This window comes from Stenella coeruleoalba (assembly GCF_951394435.1).
Source record: "Stenella coeruleoalba genome assembly, chromosome: 8".
Taxonomy (NCBI): Eukaryota; Metazoa; Chordata; class Mammalia; order Artiodactyla; family Delphinidae; genus Stenella; species Stenella coeruleoalba.
In genome coordinates this window covers 76,107,629-76,129,419 of record NC_137154.1, presented here as the reverse complement: position 1 = coordinate 76,129,419, position 21,791 = coordinate 76,107,629, and the positions used below count along the sequence as shown (strand labels likewise).

Below are 21,791 nucleotides of genomic sequence, written 5' to 3'. Positions count from 1 at the left end.
CAGTATTAGAATCTCTGGTGCATGAGACCCACAAATGCCTTAAGAGGCCATGAAAACTAGAGGGAGTCTATTCTCCACCAGACCTTGGGCACAAAACATATATAAAATGACTCTCTCGGAACTCATCACAAGGCCTTATACAAAATGGCTATGGATTTTGTGACTGCTTGAGCCACTTTTATAAGACTTTGCTTAAGCAAAATCTGAAAACATTTTTTATTACATGCAAATTTCTGATACCCGAATATTTTCTCTTATAATCAATTATTTGTGATGCTCCATATTTTATTTATAAATATTCACATAAATAAAAACCACTGCAGTATCTGATTTGGGGGGTCCAGACTAACACTGAATATAACAGCTGGTCCTGCAATGATAGATCTTGACGATACCTAGGTGGTATGAAAGGAGTTTGATTTAGTGAGAGTAATATTCCAAAAACAATACTTAATACACAGTGGGCTTTCAGTAGATGAATTTAACAATACATTCCCACCATCTATTTGCTCTATAAGGAGAAACATACCAACTCTTATTCTAGACTTCATAAAATATTATGAAAAGGATAGGCCAGATACTTTGGAAAATTATGTTAGCTATCCACATTCTTGCCACCTGCATGAAACTTTCCTGGCTGTATTTGCCAGTAATAATCTTTCCCCTTCCTGACCATCTGGACCATGAGATTACTGGAGAGCAATCAAAATGTAGCTTTATATATAAATTTTAACTTTCCAAAAAAATTATTGAGGTCAAGAACACTGCTATAGGTTTCCTTTTTACCTCCACAATGTGATATTGGAAAAATACTTTTGGAACAAAAGAAATCTATTATTCAGATGCATTTATCACGGGTCCCAAGAGCATAAGCATTCACAAAGACAACAGTTGAATTATACCTAGATGGTGAAGAAGTACGATAATGGCTTCTGTATTTACCAATATCGTAAATTCTGAAACATTCCTGAACTGTATAAAATATCTATTTCCTAACAAATTTTTTCAGCAGGCTTAAATTCATCCTACTAACTGTGGAAAATCTGTTTAGTGTCTGGAAGTAAGAATGAGCGAGAATAGAGAAAATTATTCCCTGTTCATTGTTGATATAATTCCACAACCTTAAGTACTAAGCATTATATACTATTAAATGTTTCAGCAATTGAACAGTTTGGGTTTACAGATTTCACAACTATAAGAACTGAAAGAGCATGTCTCTCTCGCATCTAACCAACATTTGTATCATAGTCAGACAATGATGTGCTACATATTTCTCCTAGGAGTCTTTCCTCAAACCTAAACAGCATAAACACATACTCAAAAAAAACAAAAAAGTACAGATCACAAATCAGTGACATATACAATTATGTCCACAACACATTTTTTTCACTTTATTAGAGTGAGCAAATCACTTACGAAGTTCAGATAATGCTGATGAATAGAGGGGAACTGGGTTAGCAGTAGGATTTAGACTTGATTAAATCTCAAGGAAAACATGAAAACCTGTAAAAGTCTATAAAAGCCAGATTGCACCAATGCAATCATATTTTATAAGTCCAGATGATGCCCCAACAGTCGCTTGACTTTTCTATTTGGGTGTGAGTAGGCTCTGTCAAGCTTTTTCTCTGGCACTGACTTTTCATGAAGAATAGGAGCAAGGCTATAAAACATCAGTACTGAACTGAGGATCTGAGCCAGAGCAGGTGAATCCATCATATCCTTCTAGGCCACATGGAGAATTATTAGAATAGAATCAACCTACATAGCCAAGGGACACCCAGCATTACACTACAAAAGCATGCAGTGACCTAACAGGACATCACATCAGCAGTTCAGGCCTGGAACTTCCACTGAGGGAGTTTTAATTCTCTGAACACTAAAAAGATCAAAGGTAACATAATGGCTGAAGTATCCAGTGGAAAGTTTGGGTTCAGGAACAATTTAACCCATAAACAGAGCAGGCAGCAAGGTCAGCTTGTGGCATGCCTGAATAATAAATACTATGTCTACAAAACAGAGTGATATAAAAATTGACACCAACTCTCCCACCAGATATTGCAAGTCTTTGGTAACAATTAATATCCCTGCTGACGGGCTGTCCACTCTGTCTGCAATATTGGCATTATTTGCAACCACAAACTCTAGTTATTAGTTTCCAAAAGCCACAACATCAGATAAGATTTTTCCACTCTATTTGTGGCTTCAAGCTCCATGGATGCCTAGTTGCAAAGCCAATAAATTGCTTCCTAAACCAACAGAAAAAAAAAAAAAGTCACAGGCCCACTGTGGAATGCCGACAGGTCACTGCAATACACCCTGGTACTCAGAGGAACTGATCTTTCTTCTAGAGCTTCACAGCCCAGCCTGGTGGAATCCAAGGTCTCACGAAAACACAGGCAAATTTAGTTCTCTCTGAGGTAACTAAACTGGGTTCTCCACAATGTCCTCCAGGTGGTCAGTCTTTTTTTTTTTCATTGCCAAACAAATCAAAAAGCAAGATTAATCTTGAAAACAAGCCCCTGAAAACTGGCATTTACATTTTTTTATATCCTACCAATGCATCATTGTGTAGCATTGTATTCAGGTGAATTGGGTTTCAGTAAATATGAGATGTATCAAGTTGGAAGAGCATATTAGATATTATTTTGGTAATAAAAGGTTAATATTATAGCATAGTTTTCTAATTAAGCATTAAAGAACAATAAGAAATGCACAACCTGCAAATGAAAACAGTCGTAAAATTAAACTTTTATCCAGTTGACCAGGTACTCTGCAGACTTAGGAACTACCTTTTTTCTGCTTCATCACTTGTTCCATACTGCCATCAGCTATGCTATAATCTGTCTGTCCAGTACTTGGATGCCAGTGTAGACTCTGAACAGGACACAGGAACAGAATCCTCACTTTGGAATCCACTGGCTTAATACCAAGTGATCTGTTTCTGCTTTCTCTTGTTCCTGTTCATCCTCTAACCATATTAGCCAGATTCTTTGCAGGGGTTCTAACCAGTAATATGTCTCCTTACTACTGTTACAGATTGATAACTACTAAAAGTGAGGAGAATTATGATTCCAAGACAAAAGTCACAGTGGATGCACAGAAATAATTCTAGACTATATGTCTAATGATTTTCCTTCATATACTCTCTCTGAACAGGGATAGGACCTTTCAGTAATATCTGCTTTGAAACTGCCAAACTACCAGGTAGTCTGAGAATTCTAGTATTATCTCTATATATAGACAGATAGGTAGATATAGATATAGATGTATAGACTGGGCTTGTTATTTTATATAGATATAGATATAAAGTATATAACAATTCACATAAGGCCAAGTTTTGACAAATGAACACATGCAAATACAGAAAGGTGGCCTTTCAACTTTACACAAGTCCAAAATTTGATTCCAGCTGGTTTCTCCCAAGACTTCATCCCACTACTCATTACTTCAAATGAATTTCATCTGAATTCTAGTTAAATTTTTTTTGTTTTTTACTATGAAATTTTATGTTGATGCAATAAGTACTGTTGTGCATGACATCGTCTACAAGCCACATATATATATTTTTTTCCAAGCACACATATTAATTAGAAAATTAAGAACTGTGCTTTTCTGATGTTTCCTGTTTTTAGTTTTTGTTTTGTTTTGTGGTGTTTGACCTGTTTCCCAAAGCCAAAACAACTCCCAATTCAGAAAACATTTTCCCAAGATGTAAACCACTCCCACTTCAGAGCACCTCTGCCAAGAGGTAGAGATGTTACATAAACTGTATCATTTAATGCCCACTCAATGATATGAGGTACTGAAGTAAGTGTTACCTTCATTCTGCAGATGAGAAAAAGGTCAATCAGCTGGGGTAGCTTGCCCCATGATCTCACAGCTAGTAAGTGGAGAAGCAGGTATTCAGTTTTGAATGTTTGATTCCAAAGTCTATTCTCTCCCAGCAAACCATTATTGCGAAAGGAGTGGGGTGGATAAAAGGTAGTGCCAGCCTACTACCCAGCTCCATTACAGAAAAGAAGAGGCTTATCATCTTTAAAGGCAAACAGAGCCAGAACTATCTGTGCTCAGAGGATAATCAGGCGCCAAGTATCCTGCTTTAAAGGGAACAATCAGTAATTTGCTGCTAACAAACAAGCATTTACACCAAGTACACCCCCACCCCCATCCTTACTGCCATTAGGAACTGACCTCCCAACACTTCTTCACATTCCACAAAGGCTGAAGCACCCCATTCATACTCCTCCTCTGCACCCAATGCTCCTGCCACCACCCTGCTGAAGCTTCAACATCCGCTTCCTTGTCCAATATGCAGCCTCTCTCTTCCACAACCTCTTAACCTCTAATGACCTTCCCTCTTCTGTAATTCACACACCCACAAGGACACGAAGAGTTCAAGCGATCTAACCCCTCTGCTTCTGCTTCTTGGCAATGCTTTTATTCAACTCTAGTTTACTCCTAATCTTATTTCCCACAGTGGCCATCTAAAAAGAATTTTCTCCTTTCTCAAGAACCCAGCCCCAAACTTCCCTCACTCACACCAGATGGCCTGGCCTTCTGCTTTTCTGATCAACATGGTCTCCATTCTTTTCAACTTGCCTGTCTCAGAGGAGGGGCCCTCTTCCTCTCAAAAGCTAACAACTCCCCAAGAAGCTTCTAATCTCACCCTTTTCCATATCCATCTCCATTTTTTTCTCTCCCGCTCTTATTTCCACCAGCACTCTTCTCTCCTCACAAGCCATTTCTCCTCCTTGTCTACAAACTTACTCCAGTGGACTCCCATCCTCATGAAGGAGGAAGACAGGAAGACCTGGGAGTGGGGAAGAAGGAGCTTTGGTACCCGCACCAGCATGGTGCACAGCTCTTTAATCCTCACAACACCCTACGAGGCACTCACAAGTAAAACACTCAAATCTTCTATCACCATTCTCCTACTTTTCAAATAATGAAACTGATATGTAGAGGTTAAATAATATGCAAGGCCACAGAGCTAATGACTGGCAGAGCTAACCTCTGAACTCAAATTAGCTCATCTGAAATTTATATACACTTTCCCTCTATTCTAGGCACAGTCCCACAACCCCACCTCACTAGTCTAAATTTAACAAATCTGATTATATATCCTGGGAATTTCTACTAGGAATTTTGTCTGAATCTCAAAACTTAACATGTACCAAAACTTAACTCATAATTCTGCTCCACCCCCAGGTACCCTGGCCACATATAAACATATAAATGGGCCCCTAACACCATTCTCCTAGTAACTCGAGTGATGGATTATCCTCAGTCCTTCCTTCCATAGATTCAATTGCCAAATGCTGTTGATCTCTCTCCTCTACCCTTCTTCCATACCCATGTAAGGGTATCACTTCATCTTTGCTGTACTATTCCAACAGCCTAGTTATTGGTTTCCCAGTTCCTATGGCTCCAGCTCACCCTATGTAGTAATGGTCAGAATAAAATTCCTAAAGGGCACCTTTGATTGTGTCATTATCCGACTCGAAAACTGAATGAGTAAATAAAGTCAGAAGTCCATATTGCAAATGATTTGGGGCCTCCATGATGTGGCTCCAAAGTACCTTTCCAACTGTGTTAGCTTGAGATGCTACTACTTCTGATCTCTTAGTACTCTGAAACTACTAACATTCCTATAGTATCCCATTTCCATGTCTTTCCTTTAACTACTGGGTTGGCCAAAAGATTCTTTCATTTGGTTTTCCGTAAGATGGCTCTAGTAGCACTTAGTTGTCTTTAACTTCATTTGAAACAATTTTGTTAGATTGTACGTGACAGCCGTCATATCAGAGTGCATTCTAAAAAAGACTTATCAAAACTGGCGAATTTTTGTGTAGCCATTTTAATACTGAAGATGGAAGAAAAAAAGCAACATTTTCGGCATACTATGCTTTATTATTTCAAGAAAGGTGAAAACACAACTGAAATGCAAAAAAGATTTGTGCAGCGTATGGAGAAGGTGCTGCGACTGATCGAACGTATCAAAAGTGGTTTGCGAAGTTTCATGCTGGAGATTTCTCACTGGATGATGCTCCATGGTCAGGCAGACCAGTTGAAGTTGATAGCAATCAAATCAAGACATTAATTGAGAACAATCAACGTTATACCATGCAGGAGATAGCCAACATATTCAAAATACCCAAATCAAGCACTGAAAATCATTTGCACCAGCCTGGTTATGTTCATCGCTTTGATGTTTGGGTTCCACGTAAATTAAGCGAGAAAAACCTTCTTAACTGTATTTACGCATGTGATTCTCTACTGAAACATAATGAAAACGTTCCTTTTTTAAAACAAATTGTGATGGGCGATGAAAAGTGGTTACTGTACAATAATGTGGAACAGAAGAGATTGTGGGGCAAGCAAAATGAACCACCACAAACCACACCAAAGGCCAGTATTCATCCAAAGAAGGTGATGTTGTGTATATGGTGGGGTTGGAAGGGAGTCCTCTATTATGAGCTTCTTCCGGAAAACCAAACGATTAATTCCAACAATTACTGCTCCCAATTAGAACAACTGAAAGCAGCACTCGACGATAAGCAGCCAGAATTAGTCAACAGAAAACGCATCATCTTCCATCAGGATAACACAAGACTGTATGTTTCTTTGCTGACCAGGCAAAAACTGTTACAGCTTGGCTGGGAAGTTCTGATTCATCCACTGTATTCACCAGACATTGAGCCTTTGGATTTCCATTTATTTAGGTCTTTACAAAATTCTCTTAGTGGAAAAAATTTCAATCCCCTGGAAGACTGTAAAAGGCACCTGGAACAGTTCTTTGCTCAAAAAGGTAAAAAGTTTTGGGAAGATGGAATTATGAAGTTGCCTGAAAAATGGCAGAAGGTAGTGGAACAAAAGTGTGAACACATTGTTCAATAAAGTTCTTGGTGAAAATGAAAAATGTGTCTTTTATTTTTACTTAAAAACCAAAGGCACTTTTTGGCCAACCCAATACATTTCTTAAGCTGTATCTTACCTAGACATTGGGACTCAGCTCAAATAACATCCTCTTTTTAAACATCTTCTGATGTCCCTTCTCCAGCTTTGGTTCTCTCACCACATTTCTGTTCTTACTACTCTACCTAAAGCACTCAGCACATTCTCCTGAGTAATATAGTGATGATATCATAAAGCTATTTTTGGACCCCCTTCTATTAATAAGGGTACAAGAAGATCTTATTCATGTTGCATGTACCAAATTACCCATAAGGTTCTTTGCACTCAGAAGATATTATTAGTAGAGAATTCCAGAGAATCCAAAGTCAATATGAACTAAATGACATCTTATATGGGATTTTAATTTGAAAAGTTGATTTTTTCCTTCATCCCTGAGTAATCTGCACAGCATCTACACTGGCCCATAAACACTATCTCTCATTCTAAGATAGACAGATAGATAGATAGATAGATAGACAGACAGACCAATTTGTTCTGCATAAACCAAAACCTTTTTTCAGGCTGTCAAGGAAAAATGGTGCAACAAATGACCAGGTTTCCCCACAAACACATGGCTTCTATAGCCTCAGTGGCTCCACTGGCAAAATGCTAGGCATCAGGGATCTGGTGACCCACAAAGCACTCCTCTGGAACAGACCTTTTCCCAGTTTTAGTACCTTCCCCAGTTGTGCCTCCCTCCCTCGGTATAAAGCACAAGTATATTGTTTAGAGTAACAGTTTTTCCCAGGCTGCATCAGACAACACGAATCTCCATAAAATGAAAAGCTCCTAATGTCTCAACGCAGAGGATTCTACCTTAGTTCAGGTCTGGGGGTGAAGCCCAAGAATCAAAATTTTAAGGTTCCCCATACTTGATTCTGATGCTAGGCAGCTTGGCAACTGCTGACTTTGTGGCGGGGGTGGGGGGGAGGAATGCATGCTCTTTGTGTGAGGAGTTAAGAGTTAAAAATATATTTAAATAGAAAACAGTAGATACGCGTGACTGTGTGTGTGTGTGTGTGTGTAATTGTTTAAGATAAGATTTGGAAGAATGCTCCTTGCCTGAAGCACATCTGTACTTTCAATGGCAGAAGTGGTTACTCGTGGCCCTCTTGGTAATGGAAGAAAGAGAACACTATGTCTGAGTCCTAAGAATGAAGCAGGACCTGAAAGCTCTTCTCTCTACAGCTCTCCGAATCATGACTCAGCAACTATCCTGAATTCTCTCAATGACCGAGAAATTACTCTGAATTACGCTGTTTTTTCCCAGCCACATATTCCTTGATAACTATCCAAGGCAAGCTTTTCTTTCTTTTGTAGGCCTGTTATTCAACTATTTTCTTGCTTTCCTCCTCCCCCACCCCAAGGCTGTCTCCATTGCTCATATGCTGTCCTTGCCTTTTGCCAGTGAGTTTTCATTAGTCTCTGGGTGCCCACGTCCTGCCTCCTAACTCACTTATTTCAGATACAGTCTCCAGGACTATTGCCTTTATGGTCCAAACCTTTTAATGTCAAAATTGAAACTGTAATTTTATTATTTCATTCATATTTAGAAATGTTTTCTCTAGGTCCATTAAAAAAAATGCTGATGGACCTAGAGTCTGTCATACAGAGTGAAGTAAGTCAGAAAGAGAAAGACAAATACCGTATGCTAACACATATATATGGAATCTAAGAAAAAAAAAATGTCATGAAGAACCTAGGGGTAAGACAGGAATAAAGACACAGACCTACTAGAGAATGGACTTGAGGATACGGGGAGGGGGAAGGGTAAGCTGTGACAAAGTGAGGGAGTGGCATGGGTGTATATACACTACCAAACGTAAAATAGCTAGCTAGTGGGAAGCAGCTGCATAGCACAGGGAGATCAGCTGGGTGCTTTGTGACCGCCTAGAAGGGTGGGATAGGGAGGGTGGGATGGAGGGAGACGCAAGAGGGAAGAGATATGGGAACATATGTATATGTATAACTGATTCACTTTGTTATAAAGCAGAAACTAACACACCACTGTAAAGCAATTATACTCCAATAAAGATGTAAAAAAAAAAAATGCTGATGAAGGCAATCCTTGACTCAACTCTGAACTGGCAAAGACTTCCATGCTATAATTCATCACATATATTGAATCCAGAATAAACCTCCTAAAGGGCAACTTCAATCACAAGCCTCAAGTGTCTCCTGAGGACATGTAAATTAAACTTGAGACTATGTGGCAAGCCCTCTGCGATATTCTGTGACTCCCAATCCTGTACAACAGCTAAGAAGATACCTTTATGGCTTTCCCTGGTGGCGCAGTGGTTGAGAGTCCGCCTGCCAATGCAGGGGACGCGGGTTCATGCCCCGGTCCGGGAAGATCCCACATGCCGCGGAGCGGCTGGGCCCGTGAGCCATGGACACTGAGCCTGCCCGTCCGGAGCCTGTGCTCCGCAACAGGAGAGGCCACAACAGTGAGAGGCCCGTGTACCACCAAAAAAAAATAATAATAATAAGATACCTTTACACCTTTTGCACCAAATGGTTTCAAATCCAGAAATAGGTCAATGTTTACATAGTCATATAAATTTGATTGATCACATAGGGAATGGAGGGTAAAATGAGGTTCATTTTATAAGTAGTTTACAGTAATACCACTATCTTGAAATTAGATATCTGTATATTAAAAATACTAAAGAAAAATTTTAACTAATCTCCCTTCTTTTTGTATCTCTATAGCACTTATGGTCTAATAATATATAATGAAGTTATGTATTTTATCGTCTAACTCCTCTGACTAATGGCAAACCCATTAGGGTGGGGATTTTTTTTTTCTGTTTTGCACATGATGTGTCTTCAGCACCCAAACGGTGTCTAACAAATCTCAAGTGCTTTATTGAATGAATGAACAAGCAAACTCAAAGTTATGACCCAGGAGCCAGGTGATCAAGGTTCTAATACTTGTGTGACTTTAGAAAATAATTTCACCTGCATCTAAATCAAAATGACAGATTTAGCTCCCATGTTCTCCAAGGTCTCTTTCTACTCTACGATACTAAACTTGCGATTCTAAGAAACCAGGCCAACATTTCTGTCAGAAGTAGCTCTTTCTGATAATTCAAAAAAAAAAAAAAAAAAAAACAGACAAAAAGAACAACAGCTTGTGCAACTTCCCATCTTCCCACCCCCATATGTACATAAAGAAGGTACATGAATTATCCTAGAACTAAAGAAATGCAGCTCCCCAATAGAAAGATAGAAACTACTCCACACCAAGAAGACAACTGTGACACGATACTATCTTCAAAAACTGTTTTCAAAGTGGATGCAGAATTTACATGATATTCAACATGGGTGGATCAACTCTATTAAGCAAAGCAGGAAATTAACCAACAAAGGTAGAATCTATGCACCTACCACACACATGGGCCATGGCTTACCTTTCTGATACCTAATATTTACCAATATGCAATAAAACATGTTTCTGTTCCTGAAGTCATCCCTTCACCCCCACTTGCAGCTCGAGGCAGCCTGGGCTCTGACCAACATTACCTCGGGGACTTCAGAGGTGACTCGCGCCGTTGTGGATGGAGGGGCCATCCAGCCCTTGGCTGAGCTCCTGTCTTCCACTCATATGACTGTGCGTGAACAGGCAGTGTGGGTCCTTGGTAATATAGCAGATGATGGACCAGAATTCAGAGACAACGTTATCTCGAGTGATGCCATTCCACATCTGCTGACCCTGGTTTCATCAAGTATACCAGTCACATTCCTGTGCAACATTGCGTGGACCTTGTCCAACCTGTGCCGGAACAAGAACCCGTACCCTTCTGATCACACGGTGAAGCAGATGTTGCCCGCCCTCTTCCACCCGCTATGGCACCCAGAGGTTCTCTCGGACAGCTGCTGGGCCCTGTCCTACCTCACCAATGGCTGCGATGCACACATCAGCCAAGTGGTGGACACAGGGGTCCTGCCCAGGCTGGTCGACTCATGAGCAGCTCAGAACTCAATGTCTTGACCCCCTCTCTGCGCACTGTGGGGAACATTGTGTCACGGGGACGGACCACCAGACCCAGCTGGCCCTGGACACGGCCATCCTGGCTGTGTGGCTCCAGCTCCTCACACACCCCCACTCCTCCATCCAGCCTGGGCCCTAAGTGATGTGGCCGCGGGGCCCCGCCAGCACATCCAGCAGCTGGTCGCTTGCAGTGCGCTGCCTCCCTTGGTGACTGTTCCAGAAAACGGAGAATTTAAAGCCCAGTGAGAGGCTGTCTGGACAGTGGCTAACTTCACAACTGGGGGCACCGTGGACCAGTTGATCCAGCTTGTCCAGGCTGGAGTCTTGGAGCCTCTAATAAATCTTCTCACCATCCCAGACACCAAAATTGTTATCATCATCCTCGACGTCCTCTTTTTATCCTCCAGGAAGAAGAAACTGGCACAACCTTACCAGACCGGGACCAAGATGGTGAATTCTTAAAGCACTTAACAAACACATACCAAAGCTCCACAACTCCTAAACCAGGGACCAGACCCAAAGAGTCACTTCTTTAAGAACCCCTTCCCCTTGGTGTACCACAGGTATAAAGCTTTTAACACTGAATGATAATAAAATTTTCCACACTTTCACCTCCATCTAACAACAACAACAAAAAATGCCATGTGTAAAGGTTATGGGCAGGTAGACAAGACCTAATAGGCCATGTTAGGGATGTGGAATTTCAACCTGAAGACAATGAGAAGCCATTTCAGGGCATTAATCAGAGAAATGACATCATCTTTGCATTTTAAAAAGATTACTCTGACTGCCTTTGGAAGAAGGCTGCCCCAGATGAGATTTTCTTACAAGATGGAACTTGGCCATTTCTCTGGGTTTGTGCCCAGGAGAAAACGGGGCATGGGTAGCTTGACTTTATAATGTAACCTATGGATACCTGGTTTGTTTACTTGTTTGTTTTAATGCACTTGCATTGACCCACAGAACCACAGTTGGAGTACATCTCTTTTATTTTAGATATGAATAGAATGGTGTTGGTAAAATTGGAATCATATGGTTAGTTTATAATTTTAAGCCTGAAGCATGGCATATGCTTGATGACATTTTTGTCATAATTTTTTGCATAATAACAAAAAGCCCCAACTGAATTTTCTTCTTTAATACACTTTCGCTTATTGCTCTTATAGAAGAGCAAAAATCTATCTTATTCGTCTTCAGTGAGTCAAGGCTGCCTCATGCACCTATGAAATGCACCATATTTTATACAGTAGATTCTCCATGAGTCAGGCGGCTCAACTTTTTCACCTCTCTACAGATGACCACGAATGACCACAAAAGTGCTAGGAGTATTGATTTGGGGGATACCAATAAATTGTAGAGGAAGCAAATTTGCAAATACAGAATTTGTGGATAATGAGAATCAACTGTATATTCCTGCATCCCAAGTTATATTGGGCCAGAGCATTTATTTCATTGTCTAATCATTTTGTTGAATTTTTTTGAGCTCTTATAAGTCACTAACCATAGATAAAAGTTCTCTTTTCACTCTCTATCCACTCACCCTGAAATAAGCCTTTTTTAAGGCATGTTATCTCTAAAGGAAGGATATTGCTACCATCTTATTTTTTAGTCTGTACACTCCATGAGGGCAAAAGCTTTGACTACTCTTTTCACCACCAGGTCCCTGGGGACTGGCACAGAGCTTGTCACCTAACAGTAGTCAATAAACATTGAATAATAAACTAAAGAATATTACAATATTTAGCTCTGGTTTGAAACATTTACAAATATTAAGATATTTGTTCTAAATCATTCTCAATTATATGCAAAAGTTACATATATGTGTGTGTCTGTGTTTGTGTATTTATATGTAAATACAGTTGGCTCTCTGTATCCAGTTCTGCATCCTCAGATTCAACCAACTGTGAATTAAAAATACTTGGGGAAAAAAATTCCAGAAAGTTTCAAAAAGCAAAACTTGAATTTTCCACATGCTGGCAACTATTTACATAGCACTTATATTGTATTAGGTATTATAAGTAAGCTAGAGATGATTTAAAGTATATACAAGAGGATTGTGTAGGCTTTATGCAAATACCACACCACTTTACATAAGGGACTTGAGCATCTTAAGGATTTCGGTATCCGTGAAAGCTCCTGAAACCAACCTGCTGTGGATATCGAGGGATGGCTATATACGAACTATTTTCCCTCTCAAAATTTAGTTTATTACCATACTGAAAAGAATCATTCTAGATATACCCAAATATGTACATTTTATTTTTTAATATATGACTCTAAAATTTTATTTATGCACCTTAAAGTGATTTGTTTCTAGAAACTAAAGTTTACTGGGTTTTCCAGGGGGACTATTTATGCAACAAATATTTACTAAGCTTCTGCTACAAATAAGGTGCTAAAGAATTTTGCAGGAATAGAAATGTGAGAAAACTTTCTGACCTCAGACAGCATATAATTTACTGGAGGAGATAAGAGACTGATTTCTCTGTGAAAAAGACAGCCACTTTTTGTTCAACAAAACAAGTCACAGGGCTTCCCTGGTGGTGCAGTGGTTGACAGTCCGCCTGCCGATGCAGGGGACGCGGGTCCGTGCCCCGGTCCGGGAAGATCCCACATGCCGCGGAGCGGCTGGGCCCGTAAGCCATGGCCGCTGAGCCTGCGCGTCAGGAGCCTGTGCTCCGCATCGGGAGAGGCCGCAACAGTGAGAGGCCCGCATACCGCAAAAAACAAAACAAAACAAACAAACAAAAAAAAAAAATCACAAAAGACAGAAAGGGGGTTCTGGGGATTAACGTATATCGATAAATTAAAAGGCAATTTTTTTTCTTTGAGATGTGACTTTCAACATGATAAGTTTCTGAATTTTTTTTTTAAACTTCAGATTCTGGAAAAACAATCTAAGCCTTTGAACTTCAAATTAAATCAAATAAAGTTCTTTAAAATACAGAGATAATATGATGAAAACATCTCTCTCAAGTCGTGTGTTTTTTTAAAGAGAGGAACTCCACCTGAAATGTGCAACTTTCCCAGCTGTTTCAATCCTTAATTGTGGGTGGTTTCTGTGTGGGTGCAAAAATAAGGGTGGTAAAAGAAAATGGAAAACAATAATTCAATTGTCCAACTGAGAGCCATAAAAAAGTCAAATATGCTTCCTCTACACAGTTCAAAAGAAAATGTTATTTATATAAACAATTTAGGCATTTGGAAATGTTCCACTTTAATAGAGGACTTCCTGATTTATATAACCACATTAAGTGGGTTGTAATGAGGGTTCGTAATAACTGATGGATTTTCTTTTGATTCAGCAAATGAGAAGGTAATTTGTTTCCTAGAATTTAATAAAATCACAGGTCTTTTTTTTGAAGAGTTCAGTTGTGGTTGGTAATGGCATTGTGTCTGGTTTGCTAACTTTTTCCTAAGAGATGCCCAAGAAGAGTCTCATGGCCACACTCTACCTTATGCATCCCAATATCACCAGACAAATGGTAGTAGTGATCTGTATGGATGAGTATCTGTAGCTCATAACTGAATTCTGAAGAAAATCTTTACAGAAGCATTTTCAATTTGGTAGCTTAATAGCTGAATTTTATTAGTTTAACTTGAAGAAAATAGGTGTGGTTTTTTCTTAGCTAAAATCATTTATGATCGTTTAAGTGCATTTCCTGGGGTGTATAAATATACTAGTTCTTTTTAACCTGAAATATTACCTTTCCATTAGACCTAACAAGATGCATCCTTGAAGTGAATGAATTTATTTGGTAAAAGATTTATGCATTTTCCTCCAGTAATTCCTCTAACAAAGAAAATGAAAAAAACTTTTCAACCACTCCCTTGAAAAATGTCTTCTACTTCACACCCTCTGAGCAAGCATCAGTGATCACTCTCAGGCTTCTGTCTAGGCGATTTCACTTAACCACTGTATTACACTGATGCACACCCACCTTCAGAGAGGTAATCTAACAACAAATATTTGCACCTGGGCAAAGCACTGCCTGCTCAGGAAGATTCAATAAAGTCCCTGTGAGTTAAAATGTCACTATTTTAAATTAATTTCCTACAGTCTCACCTTTCAACGTATTTTCCAAAAGAATAGAAAAGAATTCAAAACACATTCCAGCCAGTGCAGTATACAAAACTTGGTTCGGTTTGAGTTACCATCTGTCAATCTGTACACATAAGATTTGTAAGGGTTTAAAAAAAAACATATAACATGCTCTTCATTCTAAGAACTATTAAGCACTAACCATTATTGCTATGTGTGCATATCTGTATTCAAAGCAGAGTTAAATACCTGAACACAAATACATGAGTTAAGTAAGAACTATCTGTACAATTATCAATATTATGAAATATATTTTGATCTGAATTACCTACTTCATGGACTCATTTCTCCACTCAGAGTTGGGAGCCATAACCTTAGTTGACAAGTGCTTGTATGCAGCCTGTCTCTACCACAGGAATTTTCTGTTTAGGTATGTCTAAAGGAATAAGTCCCCACCTAGAATATTTACTAGCAAACTGACTCTCCTTCTTGGTAAACGTTTAATCTCTTGAGTGCAAAGTTCACATTGTCCAAGACTTTCCTGAGCACTACAATAGGCCATCACACAACATCGTTAGCCAAGCTATTTATGGAAAACCACAACTGGACTTTCCAATGGTTTCCAAGATTACATAGAATGAATGAGCTTTGCCTCATATTAATGACTAATATTTTTATTGGCACCGGTTCAGCATGACTAACAATATCTGATTTTGTTTTTAATGCAGACTTTTTTTAAGACTTGGTTAAAAGTGATTTCAAATTATAGGCACTAAATATACATATCAAAAACCACAGCCTCAGACAGATTCACAGTAATATCTTTGAGCTTCTACTTGTTCAAATGAACCACTGTAAAGAGTTTTCAAAAGAATAGTGTTTTATTTTCTGTAGAGATAGTTTTTTTATTTCCTACTAGTAAGGTTTTAGGGCTGGTCACATGACATTAGCAATTCCCACACACATACCAGGATTAATGCAGTAGGTATTGTCTTTTGTATAATTATGGTTAAACAACGGTACATTTTGTTTCCAGTCTACCCATATAAATTTATTATTTGAGGAGGCCTGAATCTTATACCAGTTTGTAATCATTCTTTTCCCCTCCATCACCAATTTCTAACCCCCAAGCGTCCAGCCACTCAATTCCTAACTTACTCCTAACTCAATGTCTTTACTCAGTCCAGAAAAATGAAGTAGCATAAAAAGTGGGCAGTTAGAACAGCTGTGGGAAGTTAAGTTGGATGGTCTCCCACTGGGCCAGCGCTGTGGCAGGCAGATAAAAGGAAGCAATCAAAAGTTCACAGGCAGCTCAATCATCCTTAGAGGAGGGAGGAGCAACGGCCTCTTGCTGCTGTAAGATGGAAACGAGGTGCTCAAAGGAGAGTACAGGAAGCTGCCCTGCTTGGGCAACTGACCTGCTCCCTGAGCCACAGGCATTCCCCACTGGGTCCCAGACAACTAATCCCACTTTGCTTCCTTCCAAGCCAGCACTGTCTCACTGGCACCAAAAAACAAACAAACCGGCAAGCACAAGGCCAGAGGGTGGGAGCAGATGGGGACAGCTGAAGAGTGGGGCCGATTTACAGGACAGACACAGGCCTACGTGCCTAACAAACTCCCGGAACAGCTTCCACAAGTTGACTCATCATACTGATATAGTAACAGAACCCTCTTTTCCTTACCTTGCTCAAAATCTGTTTTTTGCCCTATTCCACCGTAAGCACACTGAAAACAGACATCTTACTCATCTTCCACCCCCTCCCACCACCATAACTTATATGCAGAAAGTTTGCAAATGCCTTGACTTTACAAGTTATTTTGCACTGACACTGCTCCCTTATAAAAGATGAGCTGCTTTCGTAAGTCATCATCTTCAGTGATTACATCAATGGTAAGTCTCAAGGCTACTCTGGCTAAGAGTATTATGGCTATTATTCAGTGCTAAGAGTCACAGCTGTCCCTACTTCATTCCTCTTTTATTAAATCAGAGGAATAAAGAAGAAGCTGAAACTGGGGCTTCAACAAGCTATTTTTTTTTAACTTTTCATTTTATATTGGAGTATAGCCAATTAACAATGCTGTGATAGTTTCAGGGGCTCAGCAAAGCAACTCAGCAGAACATATACATGTATCCATTCTCCTTCAAACTCCAATCTAGGCTGCCACATAACATTGAGCAGAGTTCCCTGTGCTATACAGTAGGTCCTTATTGGTTTAAAGACAGCTGAAACTTTGTATCTTCCCCTGTGGAACTGAAGCTAATGAAGGTAGGTAAGGATAGTTCTTGCCCTCCATCCACACCAGCCTTACCCATTATTCTCAGGGATACATTCTTAGATCACTGTCCTTGGTACAACAGCTTGCGTTAGCCTCACAATTCCTCCATGTTTGGAATGATTATTCAAAGTCTTCTACTACTTCTTTATTATATACATAGTTATTTTTAACTATTTACAGTGCATTTGGGGGCTCAGTAAAAGGATAAAAAGTGCTGGATGGTGAGGATATGGGAATATATCTATAATTTTACATTAGTTGTTTCAGAAATAATTTTTGTTTATAAATCTCTGTCCTCTAAGTTAGGTTTTCCTAACAAAGCATTGGTGTTTAAATCAAATTCCCAATAGGAGTTAAATAAGTCTCCTGATTTAAAAGTAGCGAGCCATAACATCTACCCCTATATAGTATATAGTATTCTCCTTCCACTCCCCAATGCCGGATTTAATTCCTCAAAGCCCTGAAAGCATTAGAACTTAATATTCAGTGCCTATCATAAGCTTTCACATACTGATCAATTCACACCTTTCCAATCTAATCTGCAAAAGCCACAACAATAACATCCATCTAGACAAAGTGGAAAGAGAGAAACAGAGCAAAGTTGAGATATCAAGTTCACCACAACGGGGGGAAATCGCCTACCATCCATCTGCCTGCAAGGTCAAAGAGAATAATGATTAAAAACGCCCACCTCTGCCATTACTCCATGTGGCTTCAAGAAGGAATTTTAAGTAAGAAGCTTAAAGGAAATTGTGAAATATGCAGAAATATATTTATTGCACTGTTAAAAAGTAAAAGACCAACTAGAAGCAGTCTGAGTGTACTAAAGAGATTATTTCATAAATTCATGTACATGAACCTATGGAATATTTTAAAATCATAAAATCATTAAAAATTACAATATATATAAAAACCCGGAAGTATTTGCTAGAATCCTCTTTATAAAGGAGAAGTAACAAATTATATACAATATGTAGTTATATGTAGTAAAATTATATTAATTATATTAGAAAAAGATACACATAAGTGAAAAAGTTAAGTTTATAAGGAAAATTATAGCATTTATACAACAATTTAACCGAAGGTTTACCATGAGTCAGACCCTGGGTCAGGTGCTAAAGTGAGATTGAAAGCAAAAAAAAAGAAAAAGATCTGCCCTCTGCCTTCTTGGATTTTACAGTCTCATCACTAAGTGAAAATAATTGCTGTTATGTGAGCATGTGGGTGTTCTTTCTTTCTTCTAAATAATAATGCTACTATATTAGTATTTTAGTAATATAACCAAGGCTTTTGTCTGGTGAGGTGTATTCCAAAGCCAATGTTGGGGGCTAGACATTTATGACACAAACATCATGAAATGGCACACAGGATGACAATTGTTCCAGCAGTCAGTGTCACGTGATCACTGATGCTGGCCTTCCACGTGTGTCCTGTAAAGAGGAGGAAGTCACGCTGCCTGAGGCCCAGATGGCAGCCCTCTTCCTCCTTCCTAGGGGCTCCCTACCTACACCTCAGCCAAGTCAGGCTCAGCCGCCTCTCCCCACAGACCTGAGGGCGTATAGAGCCCCTCAGGATCCCAAGACCAGCCCCCTCCACACCCCCTCAGCATACCTAACACTCCTAAAGGAGCAGACAAATCAAGCAACCACCTGGCACAGCTCCTCTGAAAGAGGCCAGCTGGGCCATGTGACGACTGCACAACACGCACCCCACACCAGAAACAGCTTGTGTGAGGGCTGTGCACGTGATTTCTCCAGATGGAACTTTTGTGAATGTAACAAGCTAAAGCCACACAATGAATCGGAAACTCATTCGGCTTATCTTCTCCTGAGAGCTCTTTCGTTTCACAGCTAGGTTTGGACCTGACACTTTAGGTTTTCGAAAACAATAAAAATGTATTTTTTAGAAATACATATATAACTGACAAAACTATATAAGAAAAAGAAAAGGCAGAGGAAGGAGAGGAATATGATTGTGGAGAAGCATGTCAGGGATTCCAAAGCCCTGCTACTCAAAGAGAGGTCCGTGGACTACTGACACTGACATCACCTTCAAGTGTGTTAGAAACACAGAATCACACACTCCATCTGAGACCTTCTGAATCACAGTCTGCACTTAATGAGATCTCCAGGTGTATCATATACACATTTAAGTTTGGGAGTCACTATTCTAAATGCTTGTCATATTCTATTTTTACCTGGAAGGTAAGTACACTTAGTATATTATTCTCTAAAATGTATGCACATATTTTATAGTCTTCTGATTGTGTGACTCTAATCCAGCCTACAAACGGACCCCATGTCTACAAACTGTCATGTAGGGATTGTTAAAATGTGGGGAAAAGAATGCTACATGAATCTGATCTTCAAACAGTAAAAACTCAGATACAGATAAAACTTGAGACCACATAACCCAACCTCTTCACTTATGGGAAATGAAACCATCCGATTCAGGAAGGGGTATACCTTCACCAGGGTCAGATTGCTAAATATCTGTGGCAAAATCATATGAGGGCTCAAGTCTCCTGATCCCCAGTAATGTTCTGTGTCCTACACTAATACTGGTTAATACGTCCTGACTGATTTTTTTTTCTTTATAAACAAATACTAAAGTTAAAAGAGAAATCAGTATTAAGTTTTAAAAAAAAAGTAAGCTAATTCTTAAACCAGTACCTGGTACATTTGATGGCAGATGACCAATATGTATTTGTCTGAATGAATGATTCACTTTGAGGCAAAGAAAAACAGTGTTATCCACATCTTCTCAAAGGGCTGAGCTGAATTATAGAATGGTTAAGTAACTTCCTTATGGAAAAAGCCACAGAGCTCAATTTTAAAACAATTCATAATACTCCCCTCCACAGAAACCAAAAATTCGCCCTTATGCTTTTATCAAAGTCAGAATATTTGACATATTTGGTATTTGGGTGTGTGAATCTGTTTGATTTCAATCAAGTCATTATCTGAAGTAAGACTTTTAAAATTATTACTTAGAATATTGAAAAATATCACAACTCACCAATACTAATTTCATCATCTGTTTCAGCATCACCAATACATTCAAACTGGAAATCTTGCAGTGACTGGGAAAATTTCTGTACTGCCATAGACAGATCTGTAATTAAAAGTTTAAAAAAAAACCCATAAGTTGAAGGTACAATACCATGGAATACTCAAGAGTTTCCACATGTATTTACATAACTTTGCTGCTAATGCTATATTGACCAGAACCTTTTTAAATACCAGCTTGACAAATTTAAGCAGAATTTAAAGAGACTACTAAAGAAATATTTTAGGGATTAGATCTGCTCTGCTTCCAAAGCAGATTTGTCCCTTTAAGAAAGTTTTGGTGACAGTTGTGTATTATCTGGAAGCCAATTTCCCAAAGCCTTTATCAAAGAATTACCATTCATTCCCTATAAATGGAGCATTTATTAAAAAAAAAAAAAAAAGAAGAAGAAGAAGAAGGAATGCTACCAGGTTACTGGTGGGGAAAAAAAAGAAAAGTAGCAAACCTTTGATTAGAAAGGGTCACCGATGTTATTCTATACAGACAGGGAATGTGGAGCAGATAGGGAATGTGTTTTTACCAATAAACGCATTCTCATTCTAAGGTGAAAGGCCACGAGAAAAGTTGTTTACGAATAACCTTGTGATTTATAGGAAATCTCAAGCTAAACATACTCCTCAGTCCTGACTTCAGTCTGAACAAATTCCAGAGAGTGACTAAATCCAGAAGAAGAATTCTTCCTTAATCATGGAGAGAATAAAGAAAAGCCCAGAATAATGAGAAGTAAATTCCTGGGAGGCAAAAGCCTAGGATGCAACCTAACAGTGACTAAGAATGCAGACTCTGGAGCCAAGACGGCCTGGGTTGAAATCCAAGTCCTACCACTTACTCATTATGTGAACCTGGGCAAACTTTTTTAACTCCTCTGGCCCTCTATTTCCTCATCTGTAAAGAGTGAATAACAGTAGTATAACCACTTTATAGAGCTGTTTTGAGGACTAAGTAAGGCAACATTTGCAAAGTGTTTAGAACAGAATCTGGCACTTAATAAGCACTATTTATGTTTGTTAAATAAAATTAAATCAATCTGACAGTGCAGCATCAGGGAAGCTTCAGAGGTCCCACCTCTCAGAGCTACTGTGATCTTCCATGCTAACCCTTCACAGAAGTCTATGCCCGTAGGAAACACATTTTTATGGAAGTCTGTCTACACTTTATTTAATGTTATCTCTCATCATTCAATTCTGATACCTTGAATGCATAACATTTAATTCAAGCAATAGGACCTGACAAAGACTCTCTCCTTGGCCAATCTTCAGTCAGGCTCCTCTGAGCCCTTTTCTTATCTATGCCTCTACTTTGGCTCTCTGTCCTCACTGGGCCTACATAGACCAGTTTTAGCAAAAATCCTGCCAAGTCAGTTTAGAGAATATCTAAACTGGTATCTGATCAAAGTCCCCATCCCCCACCTTTGATGCTTAAGCCCTTGACCTGCCTTCACCAAGAAACCTT

At 39.2% G+C, this 21,791-nt stretch overlaps 1 protein-coding gene and 1 pseudogene across 3 annotated transcripts in view; one reads left to right on the top strand and one right to left on the bottom strand.

Moving 5' to 3' along the window:
* The window catches only part of ARHGAP42 (Rho GTPase activating protein 42), a 288,105-nt gene that overhangs the window by 197,141 nt on the left and 69,173 nt on the right, over positions 1-21,791 (bottom strand). For both annotated transcript variants that reach the window (XM_079929104.1, XM_079929105.1), the window contains exon 2: positions 20,289-20,384. In XM_079929104.1, the coding sequence (XP_079785230.1) occupies positions 20,289-20,384 (96 nt within the window). The remainder of the gene's footprint in view (positions 1-20,288; positions 20,385-21,791) is intronic.
* On the top strand, positions 10,406-11,484 carry LOC307189823 (importin subunit alpha-8-like; annotated as a pseudogene). Its single transcript has one exon. The product of its transcript is annotated as an importin subunit alpha-8-like (transcript).